This window comes from Schistocerca cancellata, chromosome 9 (genome assembly GCF_023864275.1).
Source record: "Schistocerca cancellata isolate TAMUIC-IGC-003103 chromosome 9, iqSchCanc2.1, whole genome shotgun sequence".
Lineage (NCBI taxonomy): Eukaryota > Metazoa > Arthropoda > Insecta > Orthoptera > Acrididae > Schistocerca > Schistocerca cancellata.
Genome location: NC_064634.1, coordinates 378,668,231 through 378,686,626, shown reverse-complemented (window position 1 = coordinate 378,686,626; position 18,396 = coordinate 378,668,231). Strand labels below are relative to the sequence as shown.

Here is an 18,396-nt window from a genome sequence, read left to right as displayed (position 1 = left end):
ATAACAAATTTCTGGCTAAAGAAGTTCACCTCAACACATTCACATGTAACTAAATTATTTAACAATATATATCTAAAAACAGAGATGATATAACTTACCAAATGAAAGTGTTGGTATGTTGATAGACACACACACAAAATTCAAGCTTTCGCAACCAACGGTTGCTTTGTCAGGAAAGAGGGAAGGAGAGGGAAAGACGAAAGGATGTGGGTTTTAAGGGAGAGGGTAAGGAGTCATTCCAATCCCGGGAGCGAAAAGACTTACCTTAGGGGGAAAAAAGGACAGGTATACACTCACTCACTCACGCGCGTGGTCACACACACACACACACACACACACACACACACACACACACACACACACATCCAATGCTGGTCATTCCCACATAGAACGCTTCACAATGTAGGCAGGTCAGTTGGTAAATCACGTGGGTGCTTTCACACGTGGCTCTGCCTTTGATCGTGTACACCTTCCGGGTTACAGGACTGGAATAGGTGGTGGTGGGAGGGTGCATGGGACAGGTTTTACACCGGGGGCGGTTACAAGGGTAGGAGCCAGAGGGTAGGGAAGGTGGTTTGGGGATTTCATAGGGATGAACTAAGAGGTTACTAAGGTTAGGTGGACGGTGGAAAGACAATCTAGGTGGAGTGGGGAGGATTTCATGAAGGATGGATCTCATTTCAGGGCAGGATTTGAGGAAGTCGTATCCCTGCTGCAGCAATATCCAAGAAATAGTGTTTTTGCAGAAATGTTGTCTTTGTTTTTTATTTGCTAACCATCATGTTGTGTTGCAAAGTAAGTTAACATGAAATGGGCTTTTATAATGCTTTCAAAAAAATCAGTATTTCTGTCAAGAGGTCAGTACGATGTTTCCAGTGACTTGTAATACCGTATTTTACATACTACAAGACACTTTTTCCTTCAAAAAATTTCCTCCAAAATTCAGATGCGTTTATACTCAAAATTAATATAAAAATGTCCAGTGCCTGATTTAAAATTCCTGCCAATTTTAAAGGTGTCCATATATTCAGTGTCACGGGAAACCTCTCTCTATCTTGCAATATTGGATTCAACTGACAGCAGCAGTACAACGATACGTTGAACATAAGTTTTGAGTGTCCACAAGCTTGCTAATGCAGTCTCCCTCTCGTCCCACCATCACAAACCTATAAGACTGTCTAGCCTATGATGCACCATTGCAGTATACACTGCCAGTGAAAGTGAACTGAAAGTGATTTGTGTTATCAGTAACAGTGCAATATTTCTGTTGGTAGCTAGTTTTGTAATGGAAAAAAGAATGAAAGGTATTCATATGATGCGGGCTATAAATTGAAAGTAATAGCAAATGCAGAACAACATGGGAACAGACCAGCTGAACAGTATTGGCCCTCCACCAACAGAAAAAACCATTCGCGTTTTGGCGGGCTGATAAAGAAGAAGTGAAAAAAATGAGGTAGACTAAATGTGTAAACAGAGAACTGAAAGCAAAATGGCCAAAACCAGATGACATATTGAAATAGATCCAAGGACACCGTCAAAATGACATCGGAATTAATAAAAAATTGATTCAAATATGTGCTCATTAGCTAATGGTACAGTGGAACTTAACAGACTGCAAGGATGGAGTTGGTTGGTACTACAGGTTTATGAAGTGTTATGGACTTAGCATGCAAACCAAAACCAAAATATCTCAAAAAATGCTACAATAGTATCTTTCAATTGCCTTATTATTCAACATTGAAAGAAAACGAGTGTGGAACTAAGCCAGATTGCAAATTTTGACGAAACTCCAATGTCATTTGATGTGCCGAGTAACAGAAATGTTGCCATGAAAGGTGCTAAAACTGCAACTAGAAAAACAAACAAGGAAAATCTAGGACAGAATTTCAGTGTTATATGAAAAGGGTAGTTGTTGCTCACCATATTGCAGGGACTCTGAGTTGCAGATAGGCACAACAAAAAGACTGTCAGAAAATGTGCTTTCGGCCAACAAGGCCTCCATTGGAAATGGACAACAGTCTGCTGAAGCCAGACTCAGCAGCCAGACACTGTGGCCGTGTGTGTGTGTGTGTGTGTGTGTGTGTGTGTGTGTGTGTGCGCGCGCATGCGTGCGTGCGTGCGCACACGCTTTGTCTAATTCCAATGAAGGCACTTGTGTTTCTTTCCCCCTCCTTGCGAGTTGAAGGTGTCTGTTATGATCAACACCTATGAAGGTTTCGTGTGGGAACAAATGAAAAGTCACTGGAATATGCACATTGAGTTAAAGCTTAATCTCATTTTGCCCTGAGATGAGATGCATTGTCATTGTGCACAGCCTTACTTGTCATACGTTAACCATGGTATTGTAGAAGTCTTTTCTTCACCCTTTTTTGTGTTAATCTGGTAACGGATGCCTTGTTCTATTGGACTGGTTTGCAGACATTGCTTTGTTGTAAATCAGTATTGTATGAAATGTGTATAATTCATGTTTAAGTATGTGTAATCACAGTTTTTGCACAGGGCCCTATTTTGTATTTAAGTGTGTCTGATAGCACTGAAACTGGTATAAATGTTGCTTTCAGGTTTGTGAGATGTATGAGTGTCAGCCCAAATAAGTCAACAGATGCTTATCAGCGGCTCGACACTAGTCCAAGTGCTAGATTTCACCAATGCTGTCTAGTGTGGATGCATCCATATCTGCCATGGTTACAGTTGTTCCCTCGCTCGACAGGGCGAGTCAGCGATACTGCTAACAGTCCCTTTGCTTCTGACACTAAGCTTCGGGATTCTCTGCATTATGAGTGGGGTGAGAGTCTGCGCTCCCTTTTTCAGGTATATTAATCTATCTTTTTTTCTCTTCTTAAATTGTGGTTGAAGATTTGTCTAGGAAATAAGATTTGAATTCTAGCAGCATGATGTTTATGCCTGTCCATTTACTTCTATTTCCATTTCAATGAATGAATTGCGAAGAGGAACACTGTTAAATTAGCACTGTGATTGCATTGTCCAGTACATTACTTTGATCATGTCCGTACACATTCTAATCTTGGGCATTATCTTGTTTATGTTTATGTATCAAAACGTCATACAGTACTTAAGTAAAGGATTTTAACAGTATTTAGCCTGAAGTAAGGTAATTTTTATTTGTGTCTTTGACTGTCATGGAGTAATTTATCAACATTAGGAAGTCTTCCCACATAGAATAGTTGTGGAATCGTATTAAATAAGTCAGGGAGCTAATGAGTGAAGACATGCAACATCACTGCTGTTAATTGTATTCATTTGCTTGATGCATTCTGTTAAATACAGCCTAGTCATCAAATATTATGTCTCTATGCTAATTGTCAAATATGTGGAGTCTTGGAATCCTACTTACTTGGTTCGCTAGATAAACAATTCAAACAAATTGTGTTAATGAGTATTATTACAAAATGAAAAGAGACAATACTTAACTTTGACTGTTACACAGAAGTGTTGCCGGCAAAGGGGACATACAAAATAAGCAATAATCTTCAGTATGGACAATCCTAAGTCACTGCTATACAAGTCTTGAAGCTGCTATTGAACTGGGCCGCGGCCAGTCAGGCGCGGCGCTTATGTCCTCTTCACATAGGCGCCGCTGCTGTTGCATTGTCTTCCTAGACAGGGGTCGACCAGTGTGCGATTGACTGATGTCTTCTCACAGCCATCTCTTCTGTATCTTTCCCGACTGCCTTTCTGGTGCTTGACTTTACGCCATAACATTCTTCCCCCACAGAGCGGTGGACCGTCGTCATATAGGGAGCTTGACAACAGTGGGGGAAGGCAGGAGCATGGACGCTCTGAGGGACTTGAAGCTGTTGCTGCAGGGGACATCAGAGTTCCAGTTGTACCCCACCATCAGACCTTCACTCTGGTGGAAATGTCCCCCAGAATATGCCCAGAAGGGCACGCGTCCACCTCCTGTGACCCATAATAAGATGTAGAAGGCATCGGCTGCTACAGTGTGGGTGGGTCCAGCTCCATCAGTAGGATGAGAGGAGGTGAAGGCTCCGTCTCCATGGGGTCATCCCGCGGTGGTGTGCTGTCACCCTCTGGTGGCTGCTGTGGCGCACTGTCCTCAGGATCCATGAATCGGGTGAAAGAGATACAGAAGGATCACTGTACACCTGTCAGTGGCAAATTTGATTGTGATGTCGGTGCTGCCAATTGTTGGGGCCTGAAATGAGATAAATGCGTGTGCCAAGTCGACGAAGGATCTCGCCTCGCGCCCACTGTCTGCTGCCTCTGAAAACCCCGAGAAACACGATATCATGCAGTGCAAAGCGATACTTGCGGCCTTCCGTCAGTGCCGGATGCTGAGGAGGTTAGAGCAGCTGAAGCAGTGTCTGATAGCGGCGGCCGTGAAGCAATTTCACCAGTGATGGTCCATCTAATGCATCCAAATGATAGGAGGGGAGAAACAGTTGCTTGATCCCTGATGTGTTTGGTGCAAAGTTTGGCCGACTGCTGCTTGAAGGTTCTGACAAAACGGTCTGCTTTGCTGTTTGACTGTGGATGGAGTGGTGCATTAGGTAGATGCTGTATGCCATTACATTCACAGAATGATTCAGTTTCATGTGATGTGAACTGAGGGCAGTTGTCTGACACTATGACTTCAGGCAAACCTTCAAGGCAAAAAATAGGCAACACCTGAACTGTGCTATGTGATGTCGAATTCATTGGCACAGCAAAAGGAAACTTACTGTGCGAGTGTACCACATCCAACCGACGAGTGTTTCAAAAAGGTCCCGCGAAGTCTATGTGCACACGTTGCCATTGTGATTGTGACTTGCCAAGCAGAGAATTTTTGTGGGAGAGCGGTCTGATTTTCTACACATGTGTGACACTGTAACATCATCTGTTCTATTTGAGTGTCCGTACCCTACCAAGTACAGTGTTGATGTGCTAACTGTTTCATATGGACAATCCCTCAGTGTCCTTGGCGAAGCAAATGCAAAACTTCTTTTTGCAAAGCTTTGGGGATCAACATACATGACTGTAGACTGTCATTTTTAACAAGAATCACATCTTGCTGTATATGGATGCTATGCCAACGTGCAAAATATCAGCGTACTATAGGGTTCTTTATACTATGCAATAAGTGAGGCCAAAATGTGTGGATGTATTTTAGCAAAATGTTCAAATCTGGATCAGCTTCTGTGGCCTGTGCAATTTTCCTGTAGTTCAGAGGAAATGAGTGAAGAAACTGAGAATTGTGAGCATCGATGTGATAACAAGATGCAGCAAAAGCGTCAAAAGTCTGTATCAGAGCCAATCGGAAGATGTGAAAGTGTGCCCACATTGCCATGTTTAGCTGTCGGACGATACACAATCTCATGCCGGTATTGAGACAACAACAAAGCCCATCTTTGCAATTTTTGGACAGTTTGTACAGGAACCGGCTTCATCAGATGAAACAAGGGCTGTCCTGGCTTGTCATCCATTACTATGTAGGATTTTCTGTGACACAAGTGGTGGTGGAATTTGGTGACACCAAACAAAATAGCCAATGCCTGTTTCTCTATTTGTAAATATTTACACTGAGCTTTGGACAACACTTTTAATGCGAAAGCAATATGGCTGTCTTTATCACCAAACCTGTGCGAAAGCACTGCGTCAATTCCATAAGAGGAAGTGTCTACCTGCAACACAACTGGTTTGTGAGGATCGATGTGAACCAAGCATTGATCACTGAGCAATGCACCTTTAAGTTTTTGAAAAGCTTCTTGGCACTCATCTGTCCAAACAAAGGGAACATTCTTGTGATGCAAGCAATGTAATGGAGCTGCAATTTGTGCCGCATTCAGTATGAACCAAATATAATAGTTCATTTTCCCTAAGATTGGCTGCAATTCTGTGACATCGCGAGGAACTGGCAGGTCTCCTATGGCTAACAGATGTGACTGAAGAGGATGTACACCTTGACTGTTTATGACCTGACCAAGTCTACACTTTAGTCCTGCATCAGATAACACATGAAAGGAAGCATGCAGATTTTCAATATGTTATTCAGGTGTACAACCTGCTACGACAGTATTGTCCAAACAGTTTGAACACTTTAGTACTTGAGCAGTCAGCTGTTCCAAATACCATTGGAAAATGGTGGGTGCGGAAGCACTGCCAAAAGGCAAGCACAAATATTTAAACAAGCCCAAATGAGTGTTCGCAACACACTCATTTTGAGAGCCGCCTTCTAGTGGTATTTAAAGATATGTGTCGTGCAAATCAATTTTTGAAAAGTAGCGACCAATGCCTAATTTGTCCATGAGATCCTCTGCGCATGGCAATGGGTAAGTATCAATCACAGTTTGTGGGTTGACTGTAGACTTAAAGCTAACACAGAGGCAAATGCGACCTGAAGGTTTGGGGAGCAAAACCAGGAGATTTGCCCATTGGCTAGCTTGGATGGGCACAACAGCTCCGCTATCTTGCAATTCCTTAAGTTCAGCAACGACTTTGTCCTGTAATGCAATGGGAACAGTACTGACCTGGCAAAATTTCGACTTTGCATTGTTTTTCATAGTAATATGTGCAACATAATGGTTAGTCTTGCCTAAACCTTCAGAAAAGAGTTCAGGGAATCTTTCAGCAATCTAGGTACAGTGTCTTTAGCATTGCATGCAGTCACTGACAACACATTATCCTGAAGTTTAAAGCCAAAAGAATCAAATGAATCAAGATCAAATATGTTCTCACAATTGCGTGGTTGTAGCACAGTGAAAGTCACAGTTAGCATATACGAGCAATATGTGGCAGGTAAAATACATTTTCTGAGAACGGAAATGTCTTGTCCATTATGAGCTGTCAGGTGCTTGCTAGTTTTAGACAGGCATTCGGAGTCTAACAGTTCATATGTGGTACGATTCAGCGGTGTAACAGGGCACCCGTGTCCAACTGAAACTCCATACTTTTCCACTAATACGCAAATGAACAAAAAGTTTGTTGGACTGGAGTAGCACTGAAGAAAGTGTTTGCTTGCTACTTTTGCTTAAGCCTGTAGCAGGCTTTGAATGCACTGCATTGATTACATGGGCCCCATGACAAGAATTATGTTAGTGAGCAGAATTGTTGTTTGTTCCGTTGCAAACATACAGATTGCATGTGACATTTCTTGCCACAAGCGTAATACTGCGCTTCTCTGGATGGGCAGTTTTGATGTTTGTGCCATGAATAGCACCGAGGGCATGACTTAATTTTGTTCGCCTGTGTAGAGAACTGTTTACAAGGCTTGGTGCATGTGGGCTGTTGCTGCCTGATAAGCCGGTCACAAGCAAGGGACGACTCAACCTGACAAATTAGTGCCTGCTCAGTTTTATTGGCCGACACGGCACCTGAATCATACTGATCTAGAATTTGCACTACGTGTTGAAATGATGGCTGTGCCTGTTTCAAAATCTGTTCTCTGAGTCTGACACCAGTTACATTGTACATGATCGCATCACGCAGTGTAGCATCTGAATATAATGCACCACAAGCACATTTGAATTGGCATTTCCTTGTTCATACCCTGCGAATCTGTTACCCACTCGCAATAAGTTTCCAACGAAAGAATTGGTACCTAGCTGCCACACATTCACTTGTGGGTCACAGTGGTTAGTGAATCTACAACCTGATCATAGGAAAGTTCACTCAGAGTTGCATTAGGGAACAATTTCTGAATGAGGCAAAAGACTGTACTTCATAACATTGACAAAAAGTAATGTAATTTCACAGTACTTGGTATGTTGTGAGCAATGGTGTGGGCTTAATACTGTTGCAACCATTCAAGCCATTCATCTTCTTTTTCATTAAACTGGCGAAAAAGCAGTATAGCACTTGGAGTTACAGGTATTGCTTGTTGTTCCATTGGGCACACAGCGTTCACCAGGAGCTGCTGTACCGTGTTTAGTAGCGTAGCTATCTGCTGTGTCTGAAACTGAAACATCCGTGTTAGCTGCGTTGCATCTATCACTTGCAGCTGTTGCGCCTGTGCTGGGGGTGGGAGAGGTGGGTTGTTCATTGTGGAATAGGCGAATGCAATAAACAGACAATGCTAGCAATAAAAATAAGCACACGAGCAAAGAAAATTTCAGCAGTGCCCACCTGAAAACAGTGATTAGCAAAAATACTACAAGAAACACTTAAAACGTGTAACATGTAGATATGTGACATGAAAAGAAAAGACAAGGTAGTATTAAGGTGTCAGCAAAATACAAAAGCCCACTACAAACAAGTGTGGCAGCCAGGCAGTGGGGTTTTCTTACACCTCGTCGCCAAATGTTAAATCCAGTGTAGTCATAAAATATTATGCCTCTATGCTCATTGTCAAATATGTGGAGCCTAGGAATCTTACATACTCGGTGTTCTAGATAAATAATTCAAACAAATCGTGTTAATGAGTTTTATTTCAAAATGAAAAGAGACAATATTTAACTTTGACTACTACAGAAGTGTCACAAGCAAAGGGTGACATACAAAGTAAGCAATCGTCTTCAGTATAGACAATCCTAAGTTGCTGCTATACAAGTTACTAGTCTTGTAGCTACTATTGAACTGGGCCGTGGCACTTATGTCCTCTTTACAAAGGGGCTGCTGCTGTCACGTTGTCGTCCTGGAGAGCGGTCAGTCAGCGTGCAATTGGCTGATGTCTTCTATCAGCCATCTCTTCTCCATCCCCGAGCACGGGGTCCCGGGTTCGATTCCCGGCGGGGTCAGGGATTTTCACCTGCCTCGAGATGACTGGGTGTTTGTGTTGTCCTCATCATTTCATCATCATCCAGGAAAGTGGCGCAATTGGACTGAGCAAAGATTGGGTAATTGTACGGGCGCTGATAACCTCGCTGTTGAGCGCCCCACAAACCAAACATCATCATCATCATCATCTTCTCCATCATTCGTGACTGGCATGCTGGCACTTGACTTTATACTGTAACAAATTCTCCACAATAATGCTTGTTTTCTTGTTGGTAATAATGTTGCCTACTAACAAATAATGATTTCACGATTAACATCATAATGTATTAAGAATTTTATTGATAAACATTAACATAGCTCTTTTCTGCTTCCAGCTTGTTCGGGCATGCCAGTGTCCATATTTTTATGTTTGTACAAACACCTTCACGTGCCTTTTTCGTGCAGCTGGAATAGGTGGTTTCAGCAATACACATGCTTTTGTTACACCAACAACAAGAGGTTTTAGGCAGTTGCTAAAAGAAGAAGGTAGGTACCTATATTCTGTTGTAAAAGCTTTGTTTGACACTTCAGAGACTTTTGATAAGAGTTAACAAAGATTAATGTATGGTTGTCATGTAAATGAGCTTGTTTTTCTTGTAGAGGAAATGGCATTATTGTTTGACACCTCATGCCTCAGATAATGAACTAATGCACCTGATGTTGGCTGTTCATTGGAAAAAAGAAAACCTTTCTTATGCTTACATTGAAATATTTTTCTAAGTTACTTCTTTACCAAGATTGTGATTTCACTGGTTCCTACACAGCAAACTTCATTATATTTTTAGTGGCATTGATTCTCATTTTGTGGTACTATTCCTTCCAGAAGTGCACTTTAACCGAAGAAATGTCATTTCTCTTCAGTGCAAGCACTATGTTGTTTCTTTCTGATGGCCTGTTGTCATAAAACTCATCTTAAACATTCTGCGAGATAAAAAAGAATATACATGTCTAACAATCTATCTTGATGCCTTTTTATTTTACCAAAACTAAAATAGGCCTATATCATACACAAATGCAAAAAAAAAAATCGCAGTATGGTGATAAAAAAATCATGGGTTGTAAACTCCTTACAGTCCACTACTACTTGCCCTGCAGTCTCAAACTATTTGCCATATTGCTGATAGAACTTTTCAATCTTTGAGTCTAGATTCAGATAATTTGCAGATAGAGTGGCAGGTGAGGTATGATTCTAATTTTCTTTCAAGTTGCTAAAGATCTTGAATTTCTTGTTTCACACTAGATATCATCTTGTTGAATCTTCGCATCAGAGTACATAACTCCATGCTGAACCTTACACAAGTAGACAAAACCTACATGAAAGCTATTTTTGTGTCTTGTATTACGTTCGTGTGATTAGCATTTCAACTAAACTGGTTATTGTTGTCAGCGACAAAATCACATGGTAGTAAAAGTATTTGGAAATCGGTGTAAGAACTCGAAGTTCCTTAAAATGCTTCCTGCAAGACCTATAGTTACCTATTTTGCACAACATTTTTGCTATTGGATTGTAGTATCGCCTCCCCAGGACAGGAACAGGGAGTCGGGCAATTTGCCTAGTTTCAGATCAGTAAAGCCTCCTCTTTTTTGCTGTTTCAATTGATTTAGCAGCTCTCTTAACTTTTATCTTTGCAGTAGATTCCTGTAAGCCAGCATAAAATTTCTTTCAGTTGAAAAAAAAAAGAAAAGAAAAACAGTAAACAATTCACATCTTTTCTGACTGTGTTACTGCATGGGCATGAAAAAGAAAGAAAACACATTATTTTTGTACATGGAGAATGAAATCATTTTGGTGAGTTATGTAACTGACACAATTGTTTTTATTTCATTAACTTTTTACCTTAATTGCTGTTGCAAGTGCCTCTGCTTTCTGCAGAACTTTTATCAGCCTTCCACTATTAACGAATGTTTAAGCGCTTTAATATTCATTTGGAGTGATGAGCTGGGAATTTAAATGCACTTTAGGTGCACTGCCATAGATGATAATTCCATAAGACAACAGAAGGTTACAATATGCACAATAAGTCAACACTTTTGTCTCTGCTCCAACACAGTGAAAGATGCATCTAAGGGCAAAACTTGCTGAACTGAGTTTCTTGATTAGTTTATGTATGTGTTGTCTGTATTTTGTCTTGGTGTCCAGCTGTATTCCAAGAAATTTTATGCAGTGTGTTTCGTTTAGGTATGACCATTAATGTCTATTCTGGTGTCAAAAGGAATCACATAATGTGAATTTACGTGAGATTTACACATAACTATTAGTTGTCTCACCTAAGGTTATGTTTGACACTTCATTAATATGCCTGTGTCACCTGCATACATTATGCTTCTTGAATTGCCCTTGAAAATGATCAGAAGATTATTCATGTAGTTTAAGCTTGAGAGAGGTCTCAGTACTAATCGTTGTGCAACGTCACTTATGTTCCTCATTCAGAGATAGTGCCTGTGACACAACCTGAGTCCCCTCCTTTCTCTCATGTAGTCTTCATTCATGCAAGAGCTATGCCATTAGGGTCACAATATTTTAGTTTACCAAGTAGAATACAATCCTTCACATAAGGTAACAAATACGAGGTCTGTTCAACAAATTCCAGAACTTTGTGCACAAAATTTTTCTTACCTTTTACTTATTGTGCATGGTCTCCTTTGAAATACTCTTCTCCAAAATCGATATACTGCCCCCAATAGTGTTTCCACTTCCAGAAGCAGTCTTGGTACTCCTCTTGCTGGAGCACCTGTGAGTTTTCTTTTATCTCATGTATCATTGCAAATCTTCATCCTTTCAATGGGATGTTCAGCTGTGGAAATAAAAAAAATCAGGTGTGCAATAGTCGCACACCAACAGGAGTGAATGTACGGGTGCATTATTGTGATGCAAGAGCCATAAATTGACTCACCACTTTTCATGTTGTTTTCTTCTCAAATTTTCTCAAAGATGTGGCAACACGTCCCAATAGTACTGTCAATTAATAGTTTGTCCCTGTGTCACGAAGTCATGCTGAACTAATCCTTCAAAATCAAAGAACTCTTAGCAGCATGACTTTGACATTTGACCTGATGTGACGAGCTTTTCTTGGTCTTCGAAAATCTTTCCTGACCTATTGTGAAGACTCAACCTTGGTCTCAATATCATAAGTGTAGGCCTACGTCTCTTCTTATGATTCTCTTAAGGAACATGTTCTCATTTGCACAATCCAAAAGCTCTTCACAGATTGCAAGGCGAAGGTCTCTCTGGTCTTGACTCATGAGCCATGGGACAAACTTGGTGACAACACAATGCATTCCAAGATGCTTTGTCAGGATTTCATGAATGACCCAACTGAAGTGTTACATTCTTCTGCAACTTCTCAACATTCAGTCTTCTAATGGCATGCACAACTTCGTTGACATTCCTGACATGAGTATTGTCGGCAGATGTCGAAGAGCGTCTTGAACGAGAGTCATCCTTAACTTCCATCTGGGCATTTTTAAACTATGTGAACCATTTGTAACACCAACTATGGCTTATGAACTAATCGCCATAAGCTTCCTGCATCATTTGGTGTTTTTCTGTGTAGGTTTTCTTAAGTTTCACACAAAATTTAATGCAGACATGTTGCTCCTGTAGCTCTGCTATCTCGAAATTTGCAAACAATGCGACACAACTTACTACTCAATACAGCACTGAACAATAGCTAACAGACATACAACAGTGAAACCACACGGTCGTGTTATAGTGGAAAAATTACAGTGGAAAAATTGTATGATGCTGTGCTTGGTATTATTAGAATTAACAACTTCACATTTATTAAACTATTGAAACTAAAAGACAAGCAGCACATTTGTATTCCATTAATCAGGTTTTTGGTACAAAATTTTGCTAAAACTTGTAATGGAAGGATTCTTTTGAAGAGTTTTTTCCAGTCCATTGTGTTAGATACATTCACCCGAATGACAATAACTGTATTACAATTGTTAACCAAAGGCGTAACATTCTCATATGGCTCATTTACTTGTTCCTGTAAAGAAGACAGGCACAATTAAGACATTTACATTGATATTCCTACTAGGTGTTTCCATTATTTCATTTGGTAGTTCATTACCTTCAAAAGGTGAAGATCTTGTCTGAAATAAGTTTTAACCTTTTGAGTAGAGTCAGCATCTGTGAGCATTTCATTAATCTTCAGAAGTTTTATTTCAATAGTAAGAAGAGGTCATACACATTTGTATATATGAAATACTTCTCGAATATGGCATCATTGGTTGTCTTCAACACCCTTTCTCATTTTGAGCTTAAAATTGCATTCATGTCAAAAACATTTAATTAAGGAAAGTAGTAAATTATCAAACGGAATTGTTGACCTGGGGGAAATGTTTAGTGTTGCTAATAGTCACATGTAAAATAATTTTAATTTCAGAATTACCCGCTTTCTCACTTCAGGTCACTTTTGCTTTTGAATTTGTTTGTCAGCAGTACTAAATCTTTAGCCTCTGGAAAGTAATTATTGACCAGCAATTGTCCATAATTTATTGAAACTGTAATCTTGTGTTGTTCTTCGTTGCTGACATTTCAGCATTTTCATACCATACTTTGAAATTTTGCACAGATGTGGTATTTACTATGCCACTGAAGAAAAGCAATCCAAGTGGAAGCAAACGTTCTTCAGAGGGTACAAATTCAGATATGGGTTACGAGACCCAAGATTCAGCAGGAGAAGATAATCAGGGAGAACAAACAAAAAATGCCGAGGAACAAGAAGAAGAGGATTTAGATGATTTTGATGATGAAGATGGAGAAGACTGGTTGCACAGTATGGGCATGGGGAAAGAAGAAATTCGGAAACTGAACAGTAAACAGGTAGAAATCTGAACATTTACTTATCAGTTATTATTATTTTATAAAACACAATGAAATGAAAGTTGTTGGTTTCTATGGATCTAAACGGGTCCAAGGTAGGTGTTGTGTCTACAAGTGTATCCACAGTGTGGTTTATTTTTGTGTGGTCTTATGTATGTACACAGGAGGCTCCACCTACCACTTTGTCTCATTTTATGTAACCCATAGTTTTCAGCCCAGTTTTGACAAATGGTGGCTCATTCAGTATACATTAGAATCTTTTAGAATTTACTACTTTGCCACCATACAAAATACTTAAAACTATTAAAACAACTCGTGCTTCAATCATGTTACAGTAGTTTTTATCAGGATATACACTATGTCTATTGAAAGTGGATACTTCAATATGTTATCTCTCTACTGGTGTCTCAAGACTGCTGACATAAATTTCTATTCTCCCTATAATATCACTACATAGTATGTTGTAGAATAGAGGGAGGGAATATGGGAGATTATGGCAAATTTCAAAACTTGCTAATAATTTGTAGCTCCCTGAAAATCACTGCAAAATTCTGGGTGCTGTTTTTTCTTCCAGTACACCTGAATAATTACAGGCCAGTTTTCCCTATTCAGTTTGGTTAGACAGTGTGGCGACATCCATTGATTCTTCTCCCAGGTGAGCACTCTCTGCCCATTGTACCAGAATTGCTGGCTGTTGAGCTGAGTCATTTACAAAAGGTGACACACAAGATATGGCAAATTTCTCTCACCTTTGAGAGCTCATGCACTAAGTATGGCAATCGGTTGTATGGGAAATGTTGCAACATACAAGACTGTTCTCGCAGTGTTGTGGATCCCTGTTTTTTGGCTATGGAACTCATCTTTTTGAGCAGGTGCTTCATTAAGCAACATAGCAAAGGGAAAACCACACACCACTTTTTTTTTTTTTTTTTTTTTTAATAACATGAGAAAATGTTCTAATTCTTGTGTAGCACAGTTCCAATGACTATGATGCAATACAAACCTGCTCTTTTCAGTTCCAAATAGACAAACCAGCCTTTTGAAATCATCTGGTGATTTTAAAATGATGTACCTATGTTAGAATGAATGTCTGCGTCTGCAGTAGTAAGTTTCTTTCCAAGTACTCTTTGCTACTCATCTAGCACCCATAAAATGACACGATTACCCTCCTCGCATGTATTGAATAATGAATAAAGTATTAAGTAAAATTTCCCTGATGTAGCTTTGACAATGCCAGTATGGACATATTACACCAACATAATTAAACAATGGAAAATCCACCGTGGAATGTAACAATATTATAAAAACGAAAATTGCTACTTACCATATAGTGGAGATGCTGATTCGCAGATAGGCACAACAAAAAGACAGTTCCAAATAAAGCTCTGGCCCGTAAGGCCTTCATAAAAAATAGACTACAGACACACATGCACGCGCGCAATTCGCACACACGATTCCTGTCTAAGTTAACTGTAGCCACACTGTGAGCAGCGGCACCAGCGCATGATGGGTGTGGCTATTGGGTGGGGGATAAGGAGGAGGCTGGAGCAGGCAGGGGGAGGGATACTAGGGTAGGGGTGGTGGATGGTGCAGTGCTGCTAGGGAGCACGTAGGGGCAAGGTGGAGAGGGTAGGGCAGCTATGTGCAATCGGGAGGTTAGACGGAGACAGGTGGGGAGAGGGGGTAGTGGAAAAGGAGAGAAGTAAAAAGACTGGGTGTGATAGTGGCATGAGGGCTGTATAGTGCTGGTATGGGAACAGGGATGCTGGCTGGGTGAGGACAATGACTAATGAAGGTTGAGGCCAGGAGAGTAGTAGGAACATAGGATATATTGCAGGGAAAGTTCCCACCTATGCAATTCTGAAAAGCTGGTGTTGGTGGAAAGTATTCATATGGCACAGTTAGTGAAGCAGCTATCGGAATGAAAGATTTCATGTTTGGCAGTGTGCTCAACAATTGGGTGGTCCACTTGTTTGTCGGTGGCCATTCATGTGGACAGACAGCTTGTTAGTTGTCATGCCAACAAAGAATGCAGCACAGTGGTTGCAGCTTAGCTTGTAGATCACATGACTGGTGTCACAGGTAGCCCTTCCTTTGATGGGTTGGGTGATGTTTGTGATTGGACTGGAGTAGGTGGTGGTGGTGGTGGTGGTGGTGGTGGTGGGAGGGTGTATGGGACAGGTCTTGCATCTAGGTCTATTACAGGGGTGTGAACCATGAGGTAAGGGGCTGGAAGCGGGGGTTGTATATGGATGGGCGAGTATATTGTGTAGGTTCGATGGATGGTGGAATACAACTGTGGGAGTGGTGGGAAGGATAGTGGGCAGGACATTTCTCATTCCAGGGCACAGTGAGAGGTAGTTGAAACCCTGGCAGAGAATGTAATTCAGTTGCTCCAGTCCTGAGAGGTACTGATTTACTTTGGGAAGACTGCTCTATGGCCGGATGGTGGGACTTTGGAAGGTGGTGGGAGACTGGAAAGGTAAGGCACAGGAGCTTTGTTTGTGTAGGTTGGGAGGATAATTATGATCTGTGAAGGCTTCAGTGAGACCCTCGGTATATTTCAGAGAGACCACTCGTCACTGCAGATGTGGCAACCGTGGGTGGCTAATCTGTACGGAAGGGATTTCTTGGTATGGAATGGGTTGCAGCTGTCGAAGCGGAGGTATTTCTGGTGGTTAGTAGGTTTGATATGGGCAGAGGTACTGATATAGCCATCTTTGAGGCAGAGGTCAACATCCAGGAAGGTGGCTTGTTGGGTTGAGTAGGACCAGGTGAAGCAAATTGGGGAGAAGTTGTTGAGGTTCTGGAGGAATGTGGATTGTGTGTCCTCACCCGTGTTCCAGATCGCAATGATGTCATCAATGAATTTGAACCAGGTGAGGGGTTTGGGATTCTGGGTGTATATGAAGGATTCCTCTAGATGGCCCATGAATAGGTTGGCATAGGATGGTGCCATGCGGGTGCCCATAGCTGTACCTTGGATTTGTTTGTAGGAAATGCCTTCAAAGGAGAAGTAATTGTGAATTTGGATATAGTTGGTCATGGCGACTAGAAAGGAGGTTGTTGGTTTGGAATCCGTGGAGTGTTGGGAAAGGTAGTGTTCAATAGTGATAAGGCCATGGACATTCGAGAAATGGAGGTGACATCAATAGTGACAAGCAGGGCACCAGGTGGTAAAGGGACAGGAACTGTGGAGAGTCGGTGGAGGAACGAGAGAAGAAATTCTCTTAGTGAGGGCACAGTAACTGGCCACAATGGGGCATACTGGGTGGTTGGGTTTATGGATTTTAGGAGTCATGTAGAAGGTAGGAGTGTGGGGAGTGGTAGGGGTGAGCAGAGAGATGGACTCCAGTGTGAGGTTCTGGGATGGGTGTGAGAAATCGAGAAGTGACTGGAGATCCTTCTGGATTTCTGGAATGGGGTCACTGCGGCAAGGTTTGTAGATGGATGTATCTTACAGCTGGCAGAGTCCTTCTGCCAGGTAATGCTTGCGGTTCAAAACAACAGTGGTGGAATCGTCTGCAGGTAAAATTATAAGGTCGGGATCAGTTTTTAGATAGTGGACTGCAATTCTTTCTGCAGATGTAAGGTTAGTTTGCATGTTGAGGGACTTGGGGAATGATGGTGAGGCAACGTTTGAGGTTAAGAAATTCTGGAAAGTTAACAGGGTGATTTGGGGGCAGTGGGGGTGGATCACGGTTTGATGGAGGAGTGGACTGAGTTAGGCAGAGTTCAACATTGGTCTTTGGTTGAGTCTGATTGGTAGGGTTGGTGGCGAAAAAGTATTTCTACTGTAACGACCAGAAGGAGAGAAGGTGAGGTGAGATGATCTTTAACAAGTCCTGCATGATTGAATTTGGGAGTGGGGCAAAAGGCGAGGCCTTCGGAAAGGACTAATATTTCTGTGGGGCTAAGGCTTCTGGAGGAAGGATTCATGACAAGTTTGGAGGTTGGGGTAAATGTAGTAGGTCTGCGAGACAGGGTTTGTCAGCTGAGGCGGCGTGGAGGAGGTATGGAGGTTGTTGTGGTACTACAAGGTGGGAATAGGAAGTGAGCAGGGTGGAGAGCTTTTTGAGGTGGCGTTGTCCATGTTGCTCTAGTTCCTGGATGGCAAGAGTTTCGGTGTGTGTTGTGGGTTCCAGAAATTTCAGATTGCATAGCAGGAGAATTTTGCAGATGAAGTGAAGGTACTGCAAGGAGGTTTGGGCTAGGTTGATATGGTTTTGCAGGACTATGTTGGTGAGGGCTAAGGATTGGTGGAATCTGAACAGGTGGAAGTCATTGTGGGAGGAGGGGTGGCATCCGGAGATGGGTAGTTTTATTCCACCGTTGCACCCAGTCTTTTTACTTCTGTCCTTTTCCGCTGCCCTCTCTCCCCTGCCCTCTGTCTGACCTCCCGACTGCACAAGCTGCACTACCTTCTCCACCTTGTTCCTGCATGCTCCCTAGCTGTACTGCACTGTCCGCAAACCGTACCCTACTATCCCTCCATTGCCCGCCCCAGCCTCCTCCGTACCCCCACCCAGTCCTCCACTCTCATCATGCACTGGTGCTGCTGCTCACAATATGGCTACAGTAGCCTTAGACTGCAGTAATATGTGTGTGTGTGTGGGGGGGGGGGGGGGTCTATTTTTGATGAAGGCCTTATGGGCCGAAAGCTCTATTTGGAACACTCAGCATCTCCACTATATGGTGAGTGGCAACTTTCCTTTTCATAACATTGTTACAACAATAAAGTAATTGAGTAAATGATGGGAGTATGTATTAATTACTGATCAGGATTTATATTTATTTCAAAGAGGATTCACTAAACACTTCTGTTATAACTCAAATTCCCTGATAGAAAC

At 41.7% G+C, this 18,396-nt stretch overlaps 1 protein-coding gene across 1 annotated transcript in view; it reads left to right on the top strand.

Annotated features, from left to right (window-relative positions):
- LOC126100536 (protein downstream neighbor of son homolog) overlaps window positions 1-18,396 on the top strand; it is an 80,488-nt gene that overhangs the window by 46,687 nt on the left and 15,405 nt on the right. The window contains exons 5-7 of the mRNA XM_049911153.1: window positions 2,562-2,811; window positions 9,048-9,198; window positions 13,296-13,546. Of these exons, the coding sequence (XP_049767110.1) occupies window positions 2,562-2,811; window positions 9,048-9,198; window positions 13,296-13,546 (652 nt within the window). The remainder of the gene's footprint in view (window positions 1-2,561; window positions 2,812-9,047; window positions 9,199-13,295; window positions 13,547-18,396) is intronic.